Raw genomic sequence first — 27,893 nt, 5'->3', positions numbered from 1 at the left:
GGCCTTACGTTGCACTGCTTTGATCAGCGGCTCTTTGTCTGCAGGCGAGTGGATGCTGTCACTGCTTTCGTTTTCAGAGGCGTGTTCAGCTCCGTTTCTCTGAGGATCTACTTCCTGTTCTCCATTCTCCTCGAGCACAACTCCTACTGATGGACTTCTCTCCACCTCCACAGGAGGAGGACTGGGGCTCTCTGCTGCAGACTCCATAGAGGACTGATCCATGTCCTCCTACCAAACACACACAGCCACTTAAAGCCTACCTTACTCATTTGAATATAAGCAACAGGGTTTGCCAAATCATTCAAATTCCTGAAACACTACAAAGTGGCACATATGAGTGTAATAATAAAAATTATTACAGTAAACATAATAATGCATTTCATGAGGTATTATGCCCAACACAATAATAACAAAAATGTATTATTACTTATTTATTAAATAAAATCCATCTATCTATCTATCTATCTATCTATCTATCTATCTATCTATCATTTACATACATAAAATTATAATAATAAGCCTGATGTATCAAATATATGTATAGGCAATTATAATCCAAGGGCATAATTTATTTATACTGTAACTTGGTTTCATCCCTTGTTGGCAATGAAACTCTCGGCTACCACAAAACACGACTAAAAGTTTACTTTATGAACAAAAATATAATTAAGACAATAGAAATGCTACACAAATGTTAAATTCAATGAAAAATACCTGTTTGTTGAGATTTGAATAAAAGCCAGATGCATCAATTGATGCATAAAAAACATGCACAATTATTTTACCTCTTTGTCGGGACACTGATCTTGCCCTACAGGCATGTTCTTTTTTGGGTTCTTCCAGGTCTTTGGTGCACTAGATGTAGCTGTACAGAGAAAAGGCTTGTGTTATTTAAATGACCCTCACAACATTCATCTCAGCTGTATCTTCCGAGTGCTTACCTTGACTTGAGCTTTTTATGGACTGCAAGAAAGGCTCGCCTCTCTTGTCTGACAAGGCCTCGGTCTCCTTCCCTGTTTCTTTGAGCTCTGCTCCTGTAGATGGTCTCCTGGCTGACCCTGCAAAAACCTGACTTGGGTGCACAAGTCCTGGAGGAGGAGCCGTTGTGTTGGAGATAGCAGCAGTAGTGGAGATGAAGAGGAATGGGGCGTCAGGAAAACCAGCACTGTCCTCAGCAGGAGGTGAGGGACTATCCGTTTTTACCACCGCAGACTCAGCGTCCAGTGCCGGTGTGATGGGCCTGGGCTCCGGGCTGGGGGACTGGGGCACACTGGAAGTAGGCAGCAACGGAGAGACTTCCCTCGGTTGGGATTCCAAGTCTTCACTCAAGGGAGCAGCATCGGTGTCCGTCAGCCCATTAATGGCCTTTTTGGGCTGGGCCTGGGATGCAGACAGGCTCTGAGGTGAGGGTTGCTCTGAGGAGGAGGACTTCTCTGGCTCAGAGCTCTCAGGTTCTGGTGTGACAGCTTTAGTGGGGCTGGGCTCAGCTGATGGGCTCTGGGCATCAGCTGACTCCACTGTTGAGGCAGGTATGGAAGGAGTGGGGGCTGTAGCTACACTTGAGGCTGTTTCTGGACCAGAGGGGGGAAGCTCAGTTTTCTGTAAGGGAGAGTGCTCTTGGACTGGGCTGCTAGGATCACTTCTCTCCAACGGAGCCTCTGGCTGCCGCAGTCCAGGAGATGCAGATCTTTGTGAGGCAAACTCTAGTTTTGGCTTGTCATCTAGAGCCATAAATTAAACAAGGAAATGCATCAGAGGTATAGTATATAAACTGACAGATTAGGGTAAAAAAAATAAAAAATAATGTGATATATTAAAGGGGTCACAAACTGAGAAATCAAATTTTCCTTGATCTTTTGACATATAAGAGGTCATCATACTATAAGAATATCCTCTAAGTGTCAAAAATGAAAACTTCCTTGTTAGTCCAAAAACAGCTTTTATTGTAATCAAACGACTTCTTGTGGAATGTGTGCCTATCTAAGACCGCCTCTGCAGAAGAAAATCAACGCCTACTTCATCATTGCAACTTTGGCCCTGCCCACTGGCAATAACATTACCTTCCAAAGGATCCTAATGCTAGGAATGTGGTTATTTATTTTCAACCATGTGAATGTCTCAGATGAGCATTATTTGCTTGTATTCAGTACATTTCACTGTGGATTCTTTGGTAAATCAGTCGCAATTTTGGCGGAGGATTTTCAAACAAATTTTTACGATATGGACTCGACAGTATTGCCACAACATGTAAGTAATTGTGTTGATCTGTGACCAGTGATTTCTTATATGTAATGATTCATGTACAGTCAGATGTTCTTTGTCTCTGTGTCAGTAAATCAAGCCAGTGACTAAACGGTCAACTTCACATTGTTTCTCTTAGTAGGATGAAAATGTTCTGTTTTTATTTAAACTGATTAAATTATATGTAGAAAGCGATCAAAGAACAGCGCAAGTTTATCAGTGACTGAGTTCTGGACTTTCGCCAAAACTCCTGTTTTAACAAAGTCCCTTTTATCTATAGTCTTTGGTTATAATCAACAAATCTATTTTTTACATTGTGTTTGCACTGTTAGTTATGATGAAAGCATTTCTTAGTGTGCAGACATCTAGTTTCAATGACGAGATCACTGCATTCATGTGCTCAACATGTCTGTGATCGGCTACAATGCTCATCAATGCAATCTTTCATGCCACAATCGACATATAATGCTATAGATCTAAATATAATACCATAGATCTAAATATAATGGAATAATCAACACTTTTCATGATTAGTTAACCTTGAGAGCTGTAATGGTAAAAACATGCTAAAAGTTTTCGAGAGAGTTCCACATGTAATACTAGCTATTTGATATGCAAAGCTGTTAGCCAATCACAGCAGTGGGCGTTTACAGTTTACACTGAAGTCTCACAGCAGACATGCCCCTTCAAACAGAGCGTTCAAATCAGAGGGCTATAATCAGGGTAGGAAAAATGCATTTTATTTCTAAATTATGACAATTCTTTATGTATTTGCTGTATGCACGCCAGGAAACATTATAAAACAATAAAACAATGCAGTTCATGACCCCTTTAAACATTTGCAGTGATTTTTTTTGGCAAAAAAATTAAGCAACATCATGAAAGTGGTGATCTTTAGCTTTTTTTATGTTTTAGTTAAATAATTAAAAATGAATAGTAGAATACATAACACACATACATAACATACAATGTAATTGCAGTGATTTTGTTGGCAATGTAAAATTAAGATCATAAGATAAAAAAACAGAGCAGTGGTTCTCAACTGGTTTTGTTTCAGGGCCCACATTTTACATTGGACCTCAAATACAAAAACTATAGCTTGCATTGTTTTGTTCATGGCTTTGAAAACAAGAGGCCATGACAGATGGAAAACCTGTCCAGGCTGGCATCAGCCTAATTTGGTGAACTTCTAGTGATGGGTGAAAAAATACAATATAGATACAATACAGCCTTTGACATCAACAATAAAAGATATGTGATGTATTGCCTCTTCATCATAAAAGCTGATAATCTTATTTATTTTGCTTATTTTGTCTCAATAAGGCAAGATTATATGTGGGTAGGTGCATTTTGTTATTTACATTTAGGATTTTTCCCTGATGTCAATGTCTCTTAGACCTGTGACCCATTGTTGGGTCAAGACCCACCAGTAAAGGACCACTGCTCTGAACCTGCGGGGAGAAGGTGGCAATTTCTGACCTGCTTTCAAGTTGATGGGTGCAGGAAGGATCTGGGGGCTGTCCGCATTATACATTACGTGCCCGTGATCTGCTACCTGGGTGTTCAGCTGCTGGGATTTGAGGTAGAAAATGTGAGGATAATGAGGGTACAGACATAAAAACTAGCAACAGAGAGACACAAGGCACACGCACATATGCAGCACACAGACAGAGCGGGGAAAACAGAAACACAGCGAATGGAGAGGAGAGAGAGGGGCAGAAATGGACGAAACATGGGGAAAAGGGGAAAGAGAGCAGAGGAGAGACGAACACTATTAACGTTCAGGGAGAGAAGACAGAGGAAGAGTCAAAACATAGTGAGTGCTCCATCTACATTGTGCCTTAGAACAGGGATTTTTAAACCATTTTATACCATTTTACACCCCCACCGCCAAAATATGATCCACATCCTATAATATTTAGAATCAGACAAAAGGTTTTTGTCTCGGTGACTATAAAAGGATATAGATTTTCTTGTATTCAGACTCATTTATACCACGTGTGAAGTGTGTAATATTATAAAGACAACAATATGTTAACAATTAAATGCAACTATTTTATTTTTTATATTTTACTTTTACTACAGCCAAAAGAAATGACTGGTTATTATTCATAAACTATTTACTTATGTATTAAATTAACACCATATCTTTCTTTTCTTATCCTCACTGTTAGACTTAAAGAGAGACATCTACAAATTAAATGTATTTGTATAGGGTTTTGCGTAATAAATATAACAATGGAAATAATGAGCAAGCTAAAGGTGACAATTATAAGAAAAAACTCCCTATAAATAAATTATTCTTGAACATACACTACTGTAAAAAAGTCAGGAGTCAGTAGAATTGTTTAATTTTTTGATCTTATGCCACCAATTATTATTACAATATATTAATAATATCTGTTTTCTATTTTAAAATGTAAATAACTCCATATACATGCAGTCTGTGGATCCCAGTTTGAAAAGCCCTGTTTTAGATTATGCACACTGAGGATTGGGGATATTCTACTAGAGTGAGTAGATGAGAAGTCACTGTAAAGGGAACACACAGGGATCAGGATGGCACAAACAATCATGAGGCAGAACTACAACACGTGACAATATGCAAGATTGAAACATTTTTTAAACTTCTAAATAACATTTATAGACTTGCACAATTACTTCTACAGGAAAAACAATTTCCATTTTTCCATTGTCGGGCCAAACCATTCTCATAGCTTAACTGTTCCATTCCGTGCCGATCCATTCATTCCTTATCGTTCTTAGAACCGTTCGGCCCAATGGTGGAAAAGCGGCTAATGTTTCAAGGCTGCATTCAGAGTTCTTCATTAAAAGTGCGTAAAATTGGTGGCTTGTGGGTAAAAGATCAAATTAAGTAATAAACCCCTCAGCAAAGGAGCTGACCTAAGGACATAAGCTGTGGCTTTAGATAAGAAGATAAACTCCTGATTATGAAGGAATGGAAACTCTGGCAGTGTGGCTACAAAGTCAATATGTGGGGTTGCTATGGTGTTCTGACTTGATTTTTGCATGTTTCTATGCAGTTACTAGGGTTTTCTGGGTGTTTGCTTACTGGCTCAAGTTAAAAGAGCCCACCCCTAAGGTGCAGAGATTAGAAAGGGGACAATATCAGGCTTAATTTGTATGTGTACATAGGGATTTTGGTGTTTGATTTGATGTGATTGGCTGTCTTACCTGTGGAGGTGTAGGAGCGGAGGAGGGTCGTCCCACAGGTGGGGTTGGGTTCCGACTCCCGCCCACCCCTGATAATATTTCGTCTGTGACATCCTTGCCACCCTGGTTGGGGTCTCGGATGCGGATCTTGGAGGAAAATTTTTACACAAAATGAACTGAAAGAATCAGAAGCATCATGTACAATCTAATTCCTGTTCGCAATTACTCAAGCCTGATTAATTATCTATGAATTAAACTTGAACCTATTAAGTTTTTCAATACAAATGTCCTCAAAGCATTATGGGGACATTCCAGTTTACATACTGCTATAAAGATGACGCAGAACAAACAGCTCATGTGCACTCACTGTTTTCTTTTCCCTCTTAGTCGGTGGAGGTTGTTGTGGTGTAGGCACTATGATGGATGGAGATGGTGTGTACATGGTCTGCCCAGTATAGTAGGGAGGTCCTGCTGCTCACAAATCGTACAAGACAATAAGTTCCATATTAAAGAATAGTTCAGACCAGATTTGATGCAACTAAACTATGTCTGCAAACTAAATGATTCTGTTGATTACTTCTTTAATCGATTAATCGAATACTTCTTAAATCGATTAATGGCATAAAAAAAGACACATTTTATTTTCTGAATTTACTGAAAAAAATATTTTAAATATAAAAACGTAACTTTTTATACCAATTATATAACTTTATATAAAAATGTATAAAACAAACAAAAAAACAGATAATGAAATCCTGCCCAATTTTCTCCTCCAAACAATATGCCAATTGGAGGCTATGAATCCAATATGTATGAGTGTAGACAATGTTACGCATTTTGCGCAAAAAATATATAAAAATATAATTAATATAAAAACTACTATATAATAATATTCATAAAATCTTAATTATAACAATTATATAACTTTTTATAAAAATTTCTAAAATCCAAAAATGTTTGAAATGGACTCTTTTGTCACTATCAATTAGTTTTTGCAGCCCTAGAGTAAACAAGAAGTGTACAATATTCACAAGCAATTTTTCGTATTAAAACTGCTAACAAGCAAATGTCAATTAATAAATTGTTTCGCGACTGAACTAATTAACCAAAACTAAATGAATGACAAACCATCCCATAATGATGATTCATCTTAAAAATGTGTTTTTATTCTAAAAATTCACACTTAAAAGATTAAAACAGTAAACAGCAAATCAATGCAAGTCAGCAGACTGCATGAGAAAGTCAGCAGCGATCCACAGGTATTTGTGCGCTGGCAGACAGGGAGGGAAACTCACCATAAGGTGCAGGGAAGTCCCCTGGGCTGGGTCCAGTATAGAAGGTACTGGGTCCAGTGGGCTGGACTGAGTACTGTTGAGGAGGCCCTACATACTGAGGAGCACTGTGACGGTACTGTAGAATCACACGACAAACAAATTAGTGAAAATTCAACACGTATCATTGCAAACAAGACATCAACTAGGGATGCTCCGATGGATCGGGCCGATAATCACATTCCATGACTCAATCGGTAGTCACTAAATTTGGCCGATCTTATGAACCAATCAAAATTTGATGAAGTAAAACAGTAAAAAGTTGCCACCGACGTGCATGTATACAGACGTTCTGCTTTTTAACTTCGCAAAACATTAGTATACCGTAGTAAATCAGGCATCTTTATTTATAGCAGGTTGTCTCGATTCAAACGAGTCCACACACAACATAACATGAAGCAATGATCTTGAGAAAATCCTCATGGAGTCACATGACATGCTGCTTGGCTACAGTAGTTTAATGTAGTAAGCTAAATTTTGCATTTCCTCACTCTTGTTGTTTTCGCGCATCACGCAAGCATTTGAATGTCCGTGTTTACTACAGTATGCGCGTCGGTCGTAAATCTGTTTATCATATAAAGCCATCGTGTCTCTTCAGAAGACTTGGATTTAGATTAGACCACTCGATTATTTTTTACAATGCCTTATTTTTTTGGATCTTTTAAGTTTTAGAGGAATGGACTTTAAATGGAGGGACAGAAATCTCTCAGGTTTCATAAAAAATATATTCAGGTGTGTTTGGAAGTTGAACAAAAATGTACAGGTTTGAAAAGACATGAGGGTGAGTACATGATGGCAGAATTTACATTTTTGGGTGAATTATACATAGTAAGCTGAGCCAATATAGTAAGCTGAGCCTTGGAATCATATCGTTTACATCAACGATACATAGTCGCATTTTTCTATCGCGATATCTTGATATACATCCCTAATATCAACCTAAGACAAACTGATCATCTGTAATCTAATTTTTAAATAAACAACACAACAAATACAGTCCAACACATTAAAATAACCTGATGTAAACACATGGTCCAGATATAGTAAGTGTAATGTGATTCCTGTCTGCATTCTCTTGTGTCTGACCTGAGGGATGTAGTACTGCGCTGTCTGTGGGGAATGGAAGGACATGGGAGCCATGGTCATCATGATGTGCTGATTGGGGGGATAGACCGCTGCCGTGGGGTTCTGAGACGTGGGCCGAATGGAAGGGTTATTGCTTGGAATGGTGGGCCGGGCCGTTTGCATCTGCGTCCTCTGGAAAAACTGTGAGGAGAGATAGACAGGAGAGATCAGTTATGTGGCTCACCTTTGGCAAACTGATACGTGTAACGTTAGTACATCTAAGATGGCATTTGATGAAGTCCGCTGAATAAGTAAACACATTTTTGTACAACTATTTATGTAAACGCATGCAAGAAACAAAGACAAAACACATCATCCTAAGTAGCATGCAATATGGAGGTATATATATATATATATATATATATATATATATATACACACACACACACACACTGTGTATACTATCTGATGATATAGTTGGTACTGTGGCTTCATAATAGATCATGTATGTATGAATCACAGTAGAGTTTTTATGCTTTTTCTTTTCAACTCCAAACACAACTTTCTATTAATAAGTTCCTCAAATAGACCTGTTGACCCGAGAATCTCACACTTGTGACTATGTATATACAAATGCCAAACATCAACAGTGAATCATCAATTTTCGTCCAAACTGACAACAAGTTTCCCAGTTCCTCAGTGTACTAAATGTTGCATAAATGTGTCACAAGGTCATAAGGGCCACGTACACACTGCGGCTAAATACGGGTGTCACTCCACACTTAATATTCAACAGTATTATTGATCTGACTGTACTGACGCTGTTGTATAAGAACTGAACTGAGCTGGATGATGACATCATTTTTTGCAGAACTGCTTTATAGATGAAAGGAACTAATTTAATAATTGATGATCTTTACAACGGAACTGACCTCAGCTGAACAACAGCCGAAATGTATCATTATCCTGTAATCACTTTAAAGCTGCTTTGAAACAATCTGTTTTGTATAAAGCGCTATATAAATAAAAGGTGGCTTGACTCCTATTCTGTGTGCTTAGTTATGCAAATGCAATTTGGTTGCACTTTGTACAATAAGTGTAAGTTTAACCTGTTTTAGATATTTCTGATTAAAAAAAAACACCTTTCAAAAGTCTGGGGTCAGTAAGATTTTAAGAAATTAATACTTTTATTCAGCAAGGACACATTTAATTGATCAAATGTGACAGTAAAGATTTCTTTTGTGAATACATGCTGTTCTTTTGAACTTTCTATTCATCAAAGAATTCATATTTCAAAAACGATCAATCAGCACAACTGTTTTCAACATTGATAATATTAAGAAATATTACTTGAGCACCAAATCAGAATATTAGAACGATTTCTGAAGGATCGTGTGAACCTGAAGACTGGAGTAATGATGCTGAAAAACCTGCTTTGCCATCACAGAAATAAATTACATTTTAAAATATATTAAAATCATAAAAGTCTTTTTTTAAATTGTAATAATATCATAATATTTTACTGTATACATGCAGCTTTGATGAAAATAGAGACTTCATCAAACAAAAAAACAAACAAATTCGTAACAAAATCTGGTTTAATAACAACCATCAGACCATAATATATTTGCAGTTGTGAGCCAAATTGTTGCCATATGATTATCATGCTATATAATATATTGGCATATAAGATAACAGCATTTGCAAATGACTAAATGTAAATAAACATAATTCATATGAAGTCAATTCACTTGGGATTGACGTAATGAAAGAAGATACCAAACATTTACAATGTTTGAATCAGCCTACCCTAAAGTACAGTTAATTACAATGATGAGCAAGTAAGTCACAGGAAAACAGTTTGAGCTCTCTGATGCTGACAGTAAACCAAAAGCACACAGCAATTTGACACTGTGGGTGTGGCCAATACAGCAGAGTTTCCTTAAGGACAGTCAGCAATGTTGCTATTTGAACACAGTAGCTGTACTATCTGCAGATTTATTATTACTCTAACTGGCACCGATGATTAGGAACCAGCAGCTCTGTCCCAAAACCAGAGGCAGCATTTTAAGGCATCATTGATGAACACTTCCAGTGCAAATGCAGTTGCAAACAGGTAGGCATCATGATTATGCCTTTTAGGATACCTTCTTTTGGCCAAATATCACATGCTTTAAAGAGAAAGCAATTCCATAACGCACATTGACAAGCTCAATGAGATATTTCCATCCAAGATGACAGATAAACCCAGAGAAATGTAAAATATATATATCAATTCAAAGAAAAAATTTGAATCTCTGAAATTATTTTTAACATAGTAATTCTGCAGTCCAGGGCATTGTGGTCTTTCAATTTTATTCAACAGAATGAGTTCCTGACAGTCTCGATGCCACATCACATTATTAAGTTAACATTACAAGCCTAGAGATTATTTTAATATCACTCTGCTAAGCGGCTTATTTTTTTAAACATAAATTGTAAGGATAAGTGGAGCAGATCTTCTTCACCCAGTCTGACTGTTCTATCATTTACAGATACAATGATGCTTTTAATGATAAGACTGAAAGCTGTTTTAATCAAATGATATGATCCAGTTTTATACAACAACAACAATGCATTAATGTTATACTCTTTCACGACATCACTGAATTACTTTATAATTTATTCCTTTATTGCTAGAATATGGTTCATGAAACTTTGGTTATTTGGTCATGAGTGTAACAACAGTTTATGGTTCACAAATAATACCTACTAACACTAAAGCGTCAACTTCAGGATCTACAGAGCCATAAGTCAAAAGTAGAACTACTGTAACGTTTCACATGTACTGGAGAACATGAAGACAGTGAGCGTACTCTCTTTCCCATTGACAAAATAAGTACTCATAGTTTTTAACATTGATTTGTGGAGATACTTGGCCATGTGAAAGGATTAATTGCTTCTTCCGCACTGGTGATCTGAAAGCAGGTGCTTTTTTCTCAATATTTTTAGTGCCATTTTATTTTGTTTTTGAAAAATTATAAAAATTGCATTCACTTTATGACAATGTGCAAAATGACCAAAAAGCAACTGACCAAACTAAACCAAAATTGTCAAATTTTAAACATATCAAACAATTAAAAGAAAAAAGAAAATCAACATAAAATGCATCGACTTAAATATGACAGTGGTTCTTAGTCCTGGTCCAGGAGTAACCCCAAAACATTCCAGGACCCTCTCTTATCTAACACACTTATTTGAGGTCTTGGAGTCTCTACTAATGAGTTTATGAGTGTGTTATCAGGTGTGCTTGATTAGCGAGACATTTAGGATGCGGCTGCATCCGAAAACTTAAAAATGCTGCCTTCAGAGGACGCATTCCAAGGTAGGAAGGCATCAAGGCATTAGCTTCTATTCCCGTCTCCCGAGATACCTTCATCTGATTGATTTTGAAGGCAGCATAGATGCATATCCTTTCACTGCCTTTGATAACCACAATTCTGTGCATTCCATTCAGTGAAAGTTGAGCTAGAAAAAAAAGGTGGCGTCTAAAAGTTGCAGTTGCTGGTTGATTTTGATCAACAATTTACACTACAGATGTCATTTCTAGACAGAAATTACTATTGTAGTAATTAAATATTCATCAATCGCCACTTCACGTGTGGTCTAAAACCCAAATACCCTCATGTTTTGCCACAGCACAGCAATTCCGAACAAATTTTTGTAGGATTGTAATATGAAGATTAAACAAAGTAACATATTTAGCAAACTGTGACAGCACATGGGAGGCACATGCTGGTATTAACATATATCTACCTGAACAATTTGCCACATTGTTTAAACATACATCATAGTTTTCAAACACCTCAGTTTTCACAGTCCACACTATAACACAAAAACTGTGTTTTCAAATGTATTTACTTGGGAGAGCATCTTCAAAAAGCTCTGTTTTCGCAGGACAAAAATGCCTTCTCAGTGTGGACAGAAGGCCAAAACGTAGAGAAACGGATGCGTTTTCAAATGTTTCGGATTAGTGTAGACATAGCGATATACTGCGCAGTTCTGGATGTTTTCCAGTACCAGGATTTGGAACCACTGCATTATGAAAACTTGAGTTACACATTTGCCGTTTTAATGTATACTACCATTTAAAAGTTTGTGGTCAGTAATAAAAGATATTAATATTGTTGTTTTGAACTTTCTATTCATCAAAGAATCCAATTATCATGCTTTACACAAATTTAACCAGTACAACTGTTTTCAGCATCGATAATAATGAGAAATGTTTCTTCAGCACCAAATCAGCATATTAGAATAATTTCTGAAGGGTCATGTGACATTGAGGACTGAAGTAATGATGCTGAAAATTCAGCTTTGCCATCAAAGCAATAAATTACATTTTTAAATATATTAAAACCAAATGTCGGCATCTGATAGAACGGGTGAAGGTCTTTGCGTGTTACTGTCTATCCGCGTGGCAAAGTAATTTAATTCCATTTAAGCTTTTATCTGACTCCATTTTATATCTGACTCCATTTTATCACGACCTCGAATTTAGGTTAGGTTGCCAATTGGTTATTGGTCAATTATGTAATAGTTTAGCAATACATTTATCCTCACACCTTGTTTAACGTGGGTCTCACGATCACAAGCTCGCCAGCTTCGGTCACCAAACAGAGGTAATTGCTATATACCTGAGATCAGTCGCATTCACGCTTATACAAATCAAAGATACTTTGGTATAGCCCCCATGGAATTGCATACACTTGAATTTAACGTAACGTTTACTTCAGTAGAGGTATGGCCACTACTACAGATATAAGTCAACCAACTTTAGATAAGTGTAATGTGATAAGTTAGACATTGATTTCTAACAGCTTTAGTGACATGCTTATTGGATTTTTTTATTGCACCAATGGTCATGAACACTAGTCAAAAAAGATGTTATTAAATTGTTTTAATTAAAAAATGGTTGCACTCAAACAATAAAAACATTTAGAACAATTTGAATCAGCTTGTTGAGGATTGATCTGCTTGTACTGGAAGATCTGAACACTGGTGAACTGAATTATTTGCTTTGATAGCAGGTTAATTTGCAACATATACACAATTTAAAAAAAGGAAGTCTCTTATGCACACAATGGCTGCATTTATTTGATCAAACAGCAAAATACAGTTACAGTTGTAAGACTGGAAAAACTAGAAGAGAGGGTAACTCTGAGAAAGTGTAATGGCATGGCCAATCCACAGCTCTTATAAGAGAAGTAATTTACTTCTCTTATAATAGCTGTGGATTGGCCATGCCGTGGTTTCCCACGTACACTTATCTAAAGTAACATTAAATTAAAACAGAGGTAAGACACACCCAGATTTAGGTTGGTCAAGCAGCACGTTTGTTGCCCTAAACAGAAATTCACTTCTTGTCTTTGCAAAACCAAGTACACTTGAATTAGTGCCAAATATTAGTCGTCACTAATCTGACGCAAAACTTGCGATAACATACGAATCCGTTTAATCTACTTGGGAAAACAATTTCAGTCGGAATAAAATCAAATGTAACAATTTATTATGTCAGATAAACATATAATGCCAATTTCAAAATCAGTTCAAAGATAATAAATACAAAACATCAAATGCTCTGGAATAAAGAGAGAAGATGCGAACCTGACATTTTAAAATACATGATGCTAAGTGTTTTGCATACACTCCGCATCATGGGCTAATTTGAGTTAAAAAGCGCCCTGAGGCTCTTGTTGCATTTCTTTATATAGACAGAAACTTCTTTCACATGAAAACATTTGCTAACAATGGAAATTTGCATTTAGAGTTTACACCTTTTGGAAGCTGGATGCCATTTGCCTGGAAGACACACCCTCCTCTGTGTGCAAGTTATCTTTTGGTTTTCTTCTTTGGTAATGAGACATTTGTACCAGTCGCACTGAGACATTTCAAATGATACCAAACATGTATAATACTGTATGATAATTATTCACATTAAACCATATAGATGTTTGGGTGAATTTTGGTGATCTCAGCATGAGAGAGAAGGAGTGGGGGAAGAGGGAAAGAGATGTATTCAGAGGTGAAACTTGCATCTCAAATGGTGATGCTAACCGCACGAGAGAATTCAAATGTTAATTTCCTTTGTTTTCTCAGAGTTACCCTCTCTTCTAGTTTTTCCAGTCTTACAACCGTAACTGTATTTTGCTGTTTGATCAAATAAATGCAGCCATTGTGTGCATAAGAGACTTCCTTTTTTTAAATTGTGTATATGTTGCAAATTAACCTGCTATCAAAGCAAATAATTCAGTTCACCAGTGTTCAGATCTTCCAGTACAAGCAGATCAATCCTCAACAAGCTGATTCAAATTGTTCTAAATGTTTTTATTGTTTGAGTGCAACCATTTTTTAATTAAAACAATTTAATAACATCTTTTTTGACTTGTGTTCATGACCATTGGTGCAATAAAAAAATCCAATAAGCATGTCACTAAAGCTGTTAGAAATCAATGTCTAACAGCTGAAAAACAGCATGAAAATCCTCAAATAACAGACACACAGAACTCAATGTCTGCATTTTAGCAGTAATGTTTCCTGAAGCATTACAACATTGCAGAAAAGAGAATCCACCCGTCGACAAGCAGCTCCAACAGGGAGCAATCAATGCATATAGAAAGAAACCGTTCTACATGCAAACCTAACAAAACAAAAATACAGCAAGCACTTTCAAAAAGTCAATCAGACCAACATGTACATATACAGAGGAGAGGTAAACTGAAATGGAGGATTCTGCTGTCTTTGGGGTGGGTAGCTGCAGTGCAGTTGGCTGGGCAGGGAAGCAGGAAGGTGAGGTTGAGAGAGAAACAGAGAAGTTTATGCCATGCATTTTCCTGAAGACTGCAAATTACCTGAATGGGTCTGAATCCTCCCTTGAATATTGAAGCAGGAAAGAGAGAGAAGAAGCTCATGGGATAATGCACTAATTGGTATGGAGGGATAGAGAGAGACTAACACACACACTTAATGAGAGATCTGCAGTACAGAGCATGCAAAGAGCTTTTCCTTCAGGGAAAGCCATTTTCACAAAACAAGAGGGCACTATGCTCTGCTTTTTAGGTAGCCAAGTGACATCATCTTTATGTGGCAACACACAAGAAACAGGACCTGAAATCCGCTAACCCTCACAGATGCTCACAACGAACTGAAAAATAGAGATGGACCAGAAAGTCTTGTACAGAAACGAGTTCCTTTGACTATAAGAGACATTCAAAGCTCACTGTAGGTGAGATGAATCACAGGATAATAATTCAAAGAAGGAAACACACACCAGATGAAGACACACAGTGCTGATGTTAAATGCAAATGATGATGATTGTGTTCAAAATATAAATGCAGAATTAAATAAAAATGTATATTTCTAAAAAAAAGAGGTTACACTTTATTTTAGGGTTAGGACAAGGGATTGGTTTAGCGTTAACTGCATGTAATTATGCATAATTTATAATTATTACTATGGTGACCACATGTAACCTGTAACAAGGAAGGACACTGTGAAATAAAGTGTTACCAAAATAAATATATACTAGTAAAAACAGCAATAGATATTTTTCACAAGTAGTTGCGTAACTCATATTTAGGTTAGCATTACTTAAACGGGAAAAATTCCACACAAAAAGATAATTCTTTCATCTATTAAACATAAAAGGAGATATTTAAAGCAGACATCAAGTTAGCACATGACTTGGATTACAGTGAAAAAAGCTCAAATGATGCCTTAATGTTCCTTATTAGTTTTTTTCTTTTTTTGGAGCTTTTTGTCGCCATCTAATTTGTATGGAAGAAAGCAGCGCGAACATACTCCAAAACTTCTCCTTAATTGTTTCATGGAAGAAAGCATACAGGATAGGAATGACATGAATTTTAATTTTTGGATGAACTATTATTTTAAAAAAGACAGGGGGTCCATGTATTACACAGTGAACGTTGACTTGTTCAGCCTTAAATTCTGACCGTAACTATATATTTACAAGGCCTTAAAGTTCAGATGTCAATTAAAAGGTCCTTACTGTGTCAACTTTTGATCATTTTTAAACGGTCAGAATTATACATCTAATATTTCCCAGTGATCTTCAAAGATCTGAACTGCACATGTTGCTGAACAGCGTGTTCCCAGACGTTTATTTTTGAATGTGTGTTTCTGTCAGTGTGTGTCGGAACTGCTCCAAGAGCCAGAGAGGGTGAACCCTGAATGTAGTAGATCATGCATCTAGTCAAGCTTACAATGGACTAATACAGACTAGATATACTCTCTACACCTGGCTATTACTTCTGAACAAAAGGATTCACTCGTTTGATCTACAGCCTAAGCTCAGAGTAGTAAAGACGACCTCTAATACACTAAGCACACTACAAGACCGAAGTTTGTTGCCATTTGATGGTATAAAGGTAGTTCACCATCATTTATTCATTCTCATGTTGTTTCAAACCTGTATGACTTTCTTCTACGATAGATTGCCACATCTGTCTTGCTGCTTTATCTGCCTCAAACAAATTGCTGTCTGACTAACTGGATTGCAAGATACTGCCAAAAATCACTTGGCACAATCAATGACAAAGTTTTAAATTCTGCAAAGTCACAATGCATGACCATGATGGATCATTAAAAAGTTACATTTTGTCATTATTTAATCAACTTCATGTCGTTTTAAATTCCTTCCTATTACAAAACACAATTTTGAAGAGCTTTGGACCCCACTGGAAAAAATGAGGGTGAGTAAACAATGACAATTTTTCTTTTTGGGTGAATATCACTTTAAATGAGCGCAGATTAAATTCCGTTTTGTAGTGTTTGTTTGCTGTTAAACTTACAGGCCTCAGGGAGCTTCTAAAGGGGCTCCATAAATGTCTACAAATTATTTAAATGTAGTTATATAAACAATCTTAATTAAAATGCACTAAAAATAAAGATGTACAACACTTTTATTACCAGGGGTATCAGCTTATAGAAGTCTTGAAATCAACAATGTTGGAACCAGTGACCAATGCCATAGCGGACATTACCAAGGCCCCATTGTCAAAGGGCCTGTGACAAATTTCCAGTTTTCAGTCCTGAATGTACTGGAGCTGTAAACAATCTCTCTGAATAATCGCAACGAATCGGATCAATGTGTTACTTTAGTCTAAGAAACACAATAAAGCTTATGAGATGTGTGAAAGATGGCCATGCATATGCGTACATTACCTGGTGATGGGTAGGACGAGGCCCAGTGGCAAACTGATTGAAGGCAAAGAGTGGCATGGCAGAGGGAGAGAATCAGAGAGAAAAAAAGAAGCGAGAGGTAAGAATGATCACCCACAGACAAACACATAAACCACAAGCTGTGCATGACATATGCTGCGTACTTCCAGAGAGGAAGTAATGATGCAAGGCATGCTATATGTACCATATACACACAGCACCACCTGATCATCAAACATCACACTATAAACAAAACATAGCACTTAGCAGAGAGGAAGCATTTCTAACAGAAGTCTAATTTGAAAAGATTACGTGTTATCATGATGAAGTCACGGACACTCACCAGGCGGCTCTGAGGCTGTGCATTCATTGGTTGGTTTGGCGTAGAGTAGACCAGAGGGGTCGTGCCGGCATTCTGCCCCAGTGTGTATGGAGACTGCAGAGTCACGGGGTCCCAGACAGGCCGAGGTGGAACGACCACCGGCGGAGGAGGAGAAACAGCAGTTAGGATGGATGTGAATGTTACCTTCTCTGATAAAATCCCTACAGCTGAGTGAGCGCGTGCTGCGTAAGTGTGGGTGACAGAGTGAATGTGTCCACTCCCTGCCGCTGCAAACACTGCGGTCTGCTGACACTGACAAATCTGCCATCTCCTCAATGCTGCCTTCAAGGCAGAGAAAGAGAGAGAGAGAAATAGAGGCGTAGTCCTGAGCAGACATGAGTGGGTGCAAACAGAGCGTTTGTGTGTCACTGGGTTCAGACTATATTGAACTATACAGGATGGCAGAACAGAGCTTTAGAGGCTTTCATTCAAATCAACTTAAGGAACATTTATTTTGCTGTCAGTCTACCTTGCTTGACACATCACGTGAGTTATCCAGAGTGAGGTTTCAACCTAAAACTTTTCGGTTTTCCTGAAAGGATCCAAAGATGATTGGCTGGCTGACAGCTATATATATATATATATATAAAGTTTTGTTATTTCAGGTATCTAATATTTTATTTCAGGTATCTATTTTAAACAGTGGTCAACTGTTTGTTTTTGTTTTTTAATGGCTGATGCAGATACATATATTTATTTAGCAAACGTAAGTCCAGCAAATAAGATTTATGCAAAAGTAAATTAAGTAAACAAACACTTATTTTACACCGATATTTTTTTCAAAATTTGAAATCAGAAAGAACAGTTATTAGACAATGATGATGATCAATCTGTAACAATACATCTATAAATATTTTTACTATAAGGAAACTAGAACTTTAATCTAGAATTCAACATGTTCCAAGTAACCAGAACAATTTTTATTGTATTCAATGGTTCATTGATTGTAATGTATCATGAAAATATTTAATGCTTAGCGTCTCTCTGTCGATGTTATTAGCTTCAATTATAAGTGTCAGACTCTGTTCTGCCACGTCACAACAAACCTCCACAGGGAGTAGAGATGTGATTGCTATTATTCTACTTTTTGAGAACAGCACTCTTGCACTCTAGAAACAGTGCCACCCACATGGTAGAAAAACCATGTTCGATACCCACTAGTCACAAAATCTACTGGTAAACAATAAATCCTCGGCTCGAACTCCTAGATAGCAGCCAAAATCCTCTGTTCACCTCTGACATCCACAAACCACACCGATTCTTCCTCTGCATTCACATGCACGTTTTGATCGAGGAAAGAGTAGATGGGTGATTAAGGTTTAGCCTTTGGAGCACTCTTAGCCTATTAATAGGCAGTCGTGCAGGCAGTGCGGTGCAGGAGTGGAGTGGGAATGTGAGCGCTGGTCTTAGACAGATAAGCTTGAGAACAGCTGAGTCACCCTGACAGACTTTCTATTCCTGTGGCAGAGTCCACCGGGCACAGCGTGAATGTTGGCTGTGTGTGTTTGCGTGACAGGGCGCGAGTTTGGTGGACCTCTACACACCGGTAATGTGCATACTTACACCATGACAAACAAGTAATAACTTCCCCGCAGGCTAATTATGATAGAGAACATGCAGCATACCCAGATAAGCTGGGTCTCAATCAAGTATCAACAATACAGACAAACATCACAGCAGAGAGAGGAGTCTGTCAAGCATCTTATTAGTTCGCCAGCTTTATTTAATCATCGCAGTAAGACGCACTGCTTTCTGTTTGACAGCCAGCACGGCAGGTTCCCAAAGATTATGTAAACTTACAATCCTATCTGCAGTCAGGTCTCAAACAGATTTTCGCTGAGTGCAGAAAAGCATCCGCCTTTACCCCAAGGAAACATGCTAGGCTTTAAGTCCTGTCTAAGAAATCAGTGTTTTTATAGATCAGGAATGATTAACCACGGTAATCAGTGATATATCACGTTTCGTTGGAAATCTTCGACATCTGCGTCCAATTATCTGAAATATCTTCCTACTGACCTCTAAAGATTTTTTATCTATGTGTTATGTGTCTGTAAGAAAAAGACAACCAAACAGTGATTGTTGAATAATGGTGGCAGGCATTAGGGCTGGACAAAACCGCTAAAATTGAAATTTTCTCAGTATTTAGAGCCTTTTGACAGCATTCGTTATCACAATATTTATGTATTTGCTTCAAACTGGCTTAAATAGTGGTTTCATCAATTTGAATGGCAAATGGCACCTGTAATAATTCAAAGTAGATTCAAAATGTTTTGCAAACACTTGCAGGACACAAGTAGCACCCACTAATTTTTAAACTTAGAGGGTTAGTTAACCAAAAATTCTGTCATCGATTTTAATATATGATGAACAGATTTTATTTAGGCTTTCATTTATGTATAAACACTGATCAACACAAATACATAGAGCACATCAAATATGATAAACAGAAGCTCAACCGTACATGCTCAAATCATTGTCTCTTTAGAATACTTGGATTAAAGAGCTCAAGTCATATGATTTTTTTATTTTTTAAATTATGTTTGATGTGTAAAAGTTTTGGTGGAATGGACTTTTAATACAGTTTCACTTCTGTTTCGAAGATGAATCAAAGTCAACATGAGGGTGAAATAAATCCATTTTTGAGTGAACTCTCCCTTAAAAGTCAAATTAAAACTGCAATAAAGTCTTTGCAGTATTCAGAATGTTGCTTACTTTTATTTATATTTTATTAACATCACAAATAATTCAATATTTTGCCCAGCCCTACCAAGCATACAACACTCAGGTGGGTGCACTCACCCCTCCTCCTGCCTCCCATCCTTTAGGGTGACCATACAGATGCGGAGTGGATACTGTTGAAACTGATACCTGAGAGAGTCCAGGGGAGGAGGCGTGACCCGGCGGTGTGGCCTCTAGGTTAGGGCGTCCCTTGTTGATTTCATGTGCTGTATATGGGGGTCTCTGTACCTGAGAAAAAAAATAAAACAATTGTCAACACTGAAGAGTCAGTCAAAACAAGCATCACTGTTTTTGAAGTCAACATGAAATGACATTCGTAAACTCATTTCACTTCAGTAACATGACAGGTTGAGAACCTAGTTTAGAGGATTAGTTCTCTCCTGAAACTCCATATTTGAGGAGGCTTTGTGACCAGGAAGTCTGAAGGTCAAAGTTCACCCTTAACAGCATTGCAACGCAAAGTCCTTTAAGACAAGTAATTTCACTCGGCGGCCATCTTTGAAACTCCTCTCAGGAAGCTATTTCAGTTATGCAAGTGTAGTTCCTATCTCTTTGAATGGGTAAACATCAAATTCTCCACAGCTGTTCATAAAGGTTACGATTAAATTTCATACTTGAAATCACCAATGAAATCTGACAACAGTTTTCTCATAAATGTGGTTTCTTGTTAAAATAGCGTTAAAATAGTTTATTTATCAGAATTTTTGAATTTTACTTTGTAACGTGTTAAATATGAATATTTTTCCTATACAAACTCATCGCTTTGCTTCAGAAGGCCTTTATTAACCCCCCCGGAGCCGTGTGGAGTTCTTTTATGATGGATGGATGCCCTTTTTTGAGCTTCAAACTGATTTTGCTTTCCTTATGGTCACTGATTAATTAACTATGAACAAAACCCATATTCCTGTGTACTGTAGACTAGATCTTGTAGTCACCACATGAAATTCTCCTGTGAACACTCATTACAGCAGCAGCTCCATCATAGGCATTGGAGAGAGTGAGTGTCATTGTCAGTCCTCCCTGGATTTTCAAAGTTGCTGCTGTAATTATAAATTGTAAATGTGGGCCAGAAACTGATTATCTTGCTGGTTGCAGTGAGGGGTTGCAGCAAGAGCAACTCCATAACTCATTAAAGAAAACGGGAAACGTGCAGTCCTGTCGTCTTCCTTGGAGATCAAAGGCTTCAAACAGAGAGTGCACAGTTTTTACCCACACTGAGGGCTAAAATACGGCCATCTGCGAGCCAGACGTGTTCCTCTGGAAGGAGATTGCGGTAAAACAAACATCTCCATCTTGGTCGTACACCACATATCCAATGACAATCAGTCAGTTCTGAACTAAACACCTGGAACTTCACACGACTGGCTTTCCTGCTTTCCCAGGCAACATCAGCAGGTGGAGAATGACCCAGTTATTTGCAGGGATTACACAGCTTACCCAGCAGCTGGGCTTTTCCAGGGTGGGGTGCTGCTGTACTAAGGAGGGGTGGGTGAAATCACACACACAGCCCTGTGGCTCCCAGAATGAGGGGCTTTCTGGCCCAACACAGGAAGCAGGAACAGGAGAAAGACCAGCTCAGCAGAAAAAAGCACCCCACCCATTCACTTCCCTCAGTGCTGTTCAAACATCATCAGTCCTGCTCTCTCAACCTCACGTCACTCCAGCCAACTGTCAGAAATCCATTTTCCTATTAAAGGGCAATATTTGCGCTCTGGAATTGATTTTGCAGCCACTTTTACTTTATATGAGAGTTTTTTTCCTAAGATATAAAAAAATCTGCATGCCCTCCATTTATGTCAAATACTTTAAAACCATACTACATAAGCCTAGAATAAAATATAATAAAAATATATTAAACGTTTTGTAACTATTAAACTATTGTAACTATGGATAATTTTTGACTTTGTGAATTTTTTTCAACAAATCTGCGACCTTAATTTTATATACACACTGTATATTAGTGCTCTCAAATTTCATTAAAATATCTAAATGTGATCAATGTAATATTTATTTTCCCACTTCCCCTGGATGTATACACTACTGTTAAAAAGTTTGAGGTCAGTAAGATTTTTTTCTTAAAGAAAAGTTATATTTTTATTCAACAAAGATGCATTACACTGTTTAAAAGTGACAGTAAATACATTTATAATGTTACCAAAGATTTCTATTTCAAATAAATGCTGTTCTATAAGCATAAGAGACTTTTGAACAGTAGTTTCAGTGTGTGTGTGTGTGTGTGTGTGTGTGTGTGTGTGTACACAAAGACCACATAGAGACAGCATCTGTATTATGGTTCATTGGACTCTTAACTAGTAAGAAAGCAATTTCAGCCAAATTTGTGAGTTAAGCAAATTTCTGGAAGTTGAAAAAACTAAAAAAAATTGTCAATTGTCAATCAATTTTCAAAATGAGTGGAAACATTAAAAGAGAGAAAGTAATAAGACTTTCCATTTTTGGAGCCCTCCCATATCATTACCTACTTAGCTATAGCTATGGTAAAAAGCTTCCACCAGTACACATGGTGGTCCACATGTTGATGACTCAAATGTACTGTGGTAGTGCAGTTAGGAGTCAAATAATACATTGTTACAGGACATCTGCAGAGGCAGGGTAACTTGATCTGAACCCAAGTTAAGGCCATGACACACCAAGTCGACGTCAAAGAACTAGTGGCGACGAGAGCCGACTGTGTTGTTGCCTTGCATCAGGGCCAAAGAGCTCCACTTGAACACACCAAAAGGACTATAGCCAACTTTCAACTAATAAGTACGTTCTGCGCCTGTATGTAAGGAATAACTGTCAATATCAGCAGGTATCAATAGTCTATATTCGTCATTCAAAAAGGGAAACCGAAACTTAGACTGCATATATACAAACCGCAAACAAAGCAGTGCTTCAAAGCAGCACACAATATCATGCTGATCACTTTCTTCATTCCAGGAGGCTCATGTTGTAATGAAAATATTTACATACTGGAGTCTTCTGTGTGTGCCGTCTTGACTTCTTTTCTCGCTTTCATCCTCGTTCGCTAAACTGAACCGCCAATCAGAGCGATCTCTCTCACTGATGGCCCAGACGCCGATTCAGCATGTGGACAGACACCGACGTGAACCAGACTAGAACCGACATGTGGACTAGCCTGACAGACATTCATCGAAGACCCGACGGCTTGGTGTGTCACGGCCCTTGGAGTCCAAGCAATCAAATAATGTGCGGACATGGCTTCATTTCTATAAAGCATACTTTAAAGAACCTGTCATATCTTTAGAAATGACTGCAGCAATTAGGGGCTGGCTTCACATCATCTAAGGTAAATAAGGTAAAAAAGGGGAATGGATCGTTCAACTCACACTGTAGACAGCAGTGACAGGCGTGGGGAAGATTCGCTCGTCCAGGGGAGGCGGCACTCTTGGAAACCTAGGGGGGATATTAAGGAAAACTCTGGGGAAGAAAGTACTTAAGGCCAAACACAGCAACAAGGTGGGAGAACACACATGATGCATGAAGGAAACTGTTCAAGCGCAGTAACATCAGAAAGAAAAGAGGTGACAGAGTCAAGCCCATCACATTTATCCACATGCAAATGAGCTAATTAGCTTGTTTTTCCAAAGTTATATAACCTAGAACTGTTCTGCATGACAGATCCGTATTATTCATATTTTTTTCTTCTGCTTGCCCTGCCAATAATTTCACCGGCCCCATTAAAAATGTATATTTTTTAGCAGCACGCACTACAGTTCAAATGCTTGGGGACTTTTTTTTAAAGATTTTTTTAACGTTCTTTCAAAGAAGTCTCTTATGTACACCAAGGCTGCATTTATTTGATAAAAAAAAAACTGTAAAAACAGAATATTGTGAAATATTACAACATAAAATGTTCTATTTTAAAATATATATAGATGTAATTCATAGAATATAATTTTTGGGTAATAATGTAAACGTTTTTACTGCCAGGCTTGGTCAATTTTATGCAGCCTTGCTGAATAAAAGTATTAAGTATTATTTTTTCCAAACTTCTGAACGGTAGTGTACAGAAAGAAATATATAATTATATCTTTAAATATACATGATCCATATCAATTTATTTATAAAACATTAACAGCTAGAAATAGCTATAATATGCAGAAACTCCACCATAACTATAAACTCTCATAAAAACTGTCATAAATTACTGTATTACTTTCAAACATTCTAAATGATAAATGATCACAAATCATTTATCCAGAACTTGGAATGTTTATGCTGATTTATTTATTAAAACAGGCTAATTCACATTAATAAACAACGATTTTTGATTAAATGATTTTTAACTCTGATTTAATCTGAGTTATTATTTAAAAGTGACACATTGAATTGACATTTCTGTAGCTCAAACAGCAGACCATGGTGCTAGCAACACCAATGTCATCGGTTATTATACCAACAAAATATGTAGCCTACCTTTTAAATATGTTAAAAACTATATTCAATACATCACAGAAATGTAAATGTTTAGATTTGCAAGGCTTGAAAAACATGAAAACAATCGACAAACATGACGACAACACAGTTCTGGGCCCAATATGCATCAAATGACCTGAAACTCTCTCACATTTGCACTGTTAAACGGTTAGTGTCAATCCCTGCTCTCTTTTCCACATGAGTCTTAAAAAAACAAGGTAACGTTTTAAAGGAAACATGTATTTTTTCTTCTCCAACTCATTTTTCAGTGTTTCCTTGTTCCTCTATGAGCTCACAACCTCCAGCCACGCCAGAAAACGATGCAAAATTCACATAAATAGTACTTGAAACTCTACCATATAATCTCCACATTACTGAATAAACAGTGTATTTTGAGTCATTCCGTGCGATTCCTCTTAAGAAATGAGGTTCTCACACAAATGAACATCATCATCCGTGCTGCAAAAAGGTGCAGCAAAACTGTCCAACACAAGAAGCTGATTGTGTATTAACATGCTGCTGTAGTGCAGAGGACGGAGATGCGTCTTCCATCTCCAGCCCAGCAGCAGATCCGTGCTGCCTCAGTTCTGTCTGTACAACCAGGCTATTGTTAACTTATGAGGGAGGGGAAGCCCTTCCTCCTCCACTGCACCACAGGCACATACACACCGAGAGAGTTCAAACAGAGATAATGTACAGTTTACTGAAACAACAGCTGTTAGTTACTCATTTTAACTTTCCCTTGGCACGCTGCCAAGACACTTTCACAGAATTCCCATCATGCTCAACAACCACGTCACCCTTTTACAGCCACAGTTTCAACTGGTTTGTAGGTTACAGATTATTTTTAGTGCAGTATGATTTACCCAGATATGCATTTGCAATGACACAGCAACAATGTCTCGTTTTCTCTGTTTCACTTCAAAATCATCCCCAATTGCTTTAGATACTCCACAGGTTTCCTCTGCCATACTGACATCGTCTAAATAAACTCCTGCTTAAATCAGAGTGCTATAATAATAATACAATAATAAACAATAAATCCAAATATTGACTGACATTAGTTATATAAGAGATCAACTACTGATTTGCTTGATCTCATGTTAAAGAGTTTATAGCAGATAATTCTCAAAATGCAAATGTTTGCAAGTAGATTTCCTGACAGCTAACTCGTAAATGAAACCAGTGCATTGAGGATGAATTTTTTATAGTAAAAAAAAGAAACAGAAAGTATTAACTGTAAATGCGTTTGGGGAATCTCCCACGATTATAAAAAAATAAATAAAAATAAAACCCAAGAGAAACCCATAATCAAAAAGCAACTTGACTGTCCAGTAAATAAGATGCTGACAGAAGGACATGGACAGTTAAGAAGGGAGTTGACTGTTAGAGCCATAAAGAAATATAAACAAGACGTTGAGGGCAAGTAAAACAGTTTATCTCTATGGGGAAACATGTCACACTGCTTAGTTCACCCTACCTTACTGTAAGGAACAGATATCTGTGGTATATGTGGACAGCCAGATCAATCTTTTTAGAAGACACTACAAGCAAAACAATTGGTTTTTGACGCATTGGTCAATTTTTAGATATTGGGCTATTTCGCTTCCATAGGCCTAGTTGTTTCTTTTATTACACTTTATATATTTGCATCTATAGATTTAAATTACAATTCATATCTTTAAAGACAAGTTTTTTCTGACTGTTGACAGTATTTTCTGATTTATGAAGTGAAAAGAGATATCGAAAACCCCATCTGTAAATATTTTTACTGTAATATGTCAACATAATGAAACAAGAATTTTGAACCTGGCTTTATACAATGTTCAGATTTCTGTTCTGTACGCAAAATGATTGAGTGGATATTGTTATAAATATGTTTGCAAACTTGTAAAACAAAATGTGTACAATCCTTTAATAAACGGGAAGTATGGTGATATCTATTAGTTTTTTTGTTTGTTTTTACCCCATTCACCTTTGGTGTCTTGCCTTAAAGGGAGAGTTCGCGCAAAATAAATGAATAATTTACTCGCTCTCATGACTCATATCAGAATCACAACCTTAGTCACCATTCATTGTATGGGAAAACATGAAATGAAAGTGAATGGTGACAACTTTTCTTATGTATTTCGCAAAAGTCAGCCCTACTCAGTCATAAGGGTTTGTAACAACATAAAAAGTTAGTAAATCACGACATAATGATCTAAATATAATTTAAGTGCGGTGTCTTATTTTTAAAATGACATGGAAAAATAAGTGTTGACAGCTCGGCTTGACAGTCACATAAACACTGTTACTACTGCACTGGTACCTCCATGTACAAGAAACAAAACCGGACTTAAATCACAACAAAACCAAACATTTAGTCTTGCAGCAAGCTGTGCAAATACTAGCGGGCACACAGTACAACACACTCTAGCGCTGTCAAAACCTAGTGAGTGACCCACCTGCCTAGACAGCAGTTTCTGGCATTATATGCGACTCAAATCGAATCCCTAAGATGTTTAGAAATGCTGTCCAGGCAGGCAGCTGAGCTCACTAGGTTTTGGAAGGGAGAAAACACATATTTGTGATGGAGCCAGATGCTTTCAGAGAAGGATACTGTGGCTGCGGCACTGGCGGAGGCTGTTGAGCCACCGGTGTCCCCGGCGGTAGCGGTACTGTGGTCAGGGTGGCCCGCAGCTGGCTCGAGGGTGACGGCCCGGTTCCGGTTCCAGGTCCAGTTCCAGCGGCGACAGCAGCGGCTGGTTTCGACACCGCTTTCGGCGGCAAACTCATCGCAAATAAAACAAATTAAAAAACGCACGGCTTTACAGATATTTACAAATAAATTAGCTAGCGGCTAAACAGTGCACGTAAAAAAAATATTGCTGGAGAGTTACGTCAACACCTGGCCTTGCAAGAGCAGTTTGCCGGTGTCTGAGCCGATAGAAAAGCTTGAGCTAACAGGCTAGCTAGCTTATTGAGAGAATAGCAGGCTGAAGTTAGCCAGCTAACGTTAGCGCTTATTGTGGTTTATCTTCATTGCTGAAGGTTGGGGGCTGTTCCCCCTCCCCGGCCGGGGTTTCCGAGGATCTAGTTTGCCTCTTCTTGCCAGGGCGATCTTGATAGGTGTGCCCCTTTTGGGAAATAAATAACACCTTGTTTACAACTGCTCTTTGACGAGAGTATCTCCACGGAGTGTGATGATTCCGTTCAACATGGCGCTGCGGCCGCCTCCAGTAGTCCTACAGGACCGACCGTTCGTTCACTTCGGGTGTTTTCGTGAAACTTCGGAGAGTGGAATTAGCAACGAGTGTATACG

The 27,893-nt window shown here is 37.7% G+C and overlaps 1 protein-coding gene across 9 annotated transcripts in view; it reads right to left on the bottom strand.

Annotated features, from left to right (window-relative positions):
* Positions 1-27,818, bottom strand: part of eif4g3b (eukaryotic translation initiation factor 4 gamma, 3b) — a 47,067-nt gene extending 19,249 nt beyond the window's left edge. For 2 of the 9 annotated variants that reach the window (XR_014604220.1, XM_084099912.1), the window contains exons 1-14: positions 27,192-27,812; positions 23,500-23,590; positions 20,210-20,377; positions 17,372-17,464; positions 17,032-17,064; positions 14,699-14,719; positions 7,833-8,012; positions 6,711-6,825; positions 5,783-5,886; positions 5,437-5,562; positions 3,721-3,811; positions 942-1,721; positions 786-865; positions 9-228 (exon numbers count right to left, since the gene is read on the bottom strand). Coding sequence is in view for 7 of the 9 variants with exons in the window: in XM_084099912.1 (XP_083956038.1) it covers positions 9-228; positions 786-865; positions 942-1,721; positions 3,721-3,811; positions 5,437-5,562; positions 5,783-5,886; positions 6,711-6,825; positions 7,833-8,012; positions 14,699-14,719; positions 17,032-17,064; positions 17,372-17,464; positions 20,210-20,377; positions 23,500-23,590; positions 27,192-27,367 (2,278 nt within the window). In the remaining 2 variants the exon portion in view is untranslated. Of the gene's footprint in view, positions 1-8; positions 229-785; positions 866-941; positions 1,722-3,720; positions 3,812-5,436; positions 5,563-5,782; positions 5,887-6,710; positions 6,826-7,832; positions 8,013-14,698; positions 14,720-17,031; positions 17,065-17,371; positions 17,465-20,209; positions 20,378-23,499; positions 23,591-27,191 lie in introns of all 9 variants that reach the window. The other 7 variants (XR_014604221.1, XM_084099915.1, XM_084099918.1 and 4 more) reach the window with 6 other exon arrangements.
* Positions 27,819-27,893: the final 75 nt, after the last annotated feature.

The sequence above is a fragment of the Abramis brama genome (genome assembly GCF_963993115.1).
Source record: "Abramis brama genome assembly, chromosome: 22".
NCBI lineage: Eukaryota > Metazoa > Chordata > Actinopteri > Cypriniformes > Leuciscidae > Abramis > Abramis brama.
The sequence above is the reverse complement of the archived record's forward strand: the minus strand, read 5'-3'. Positions and strand labels throughout refer to the sequence as shown.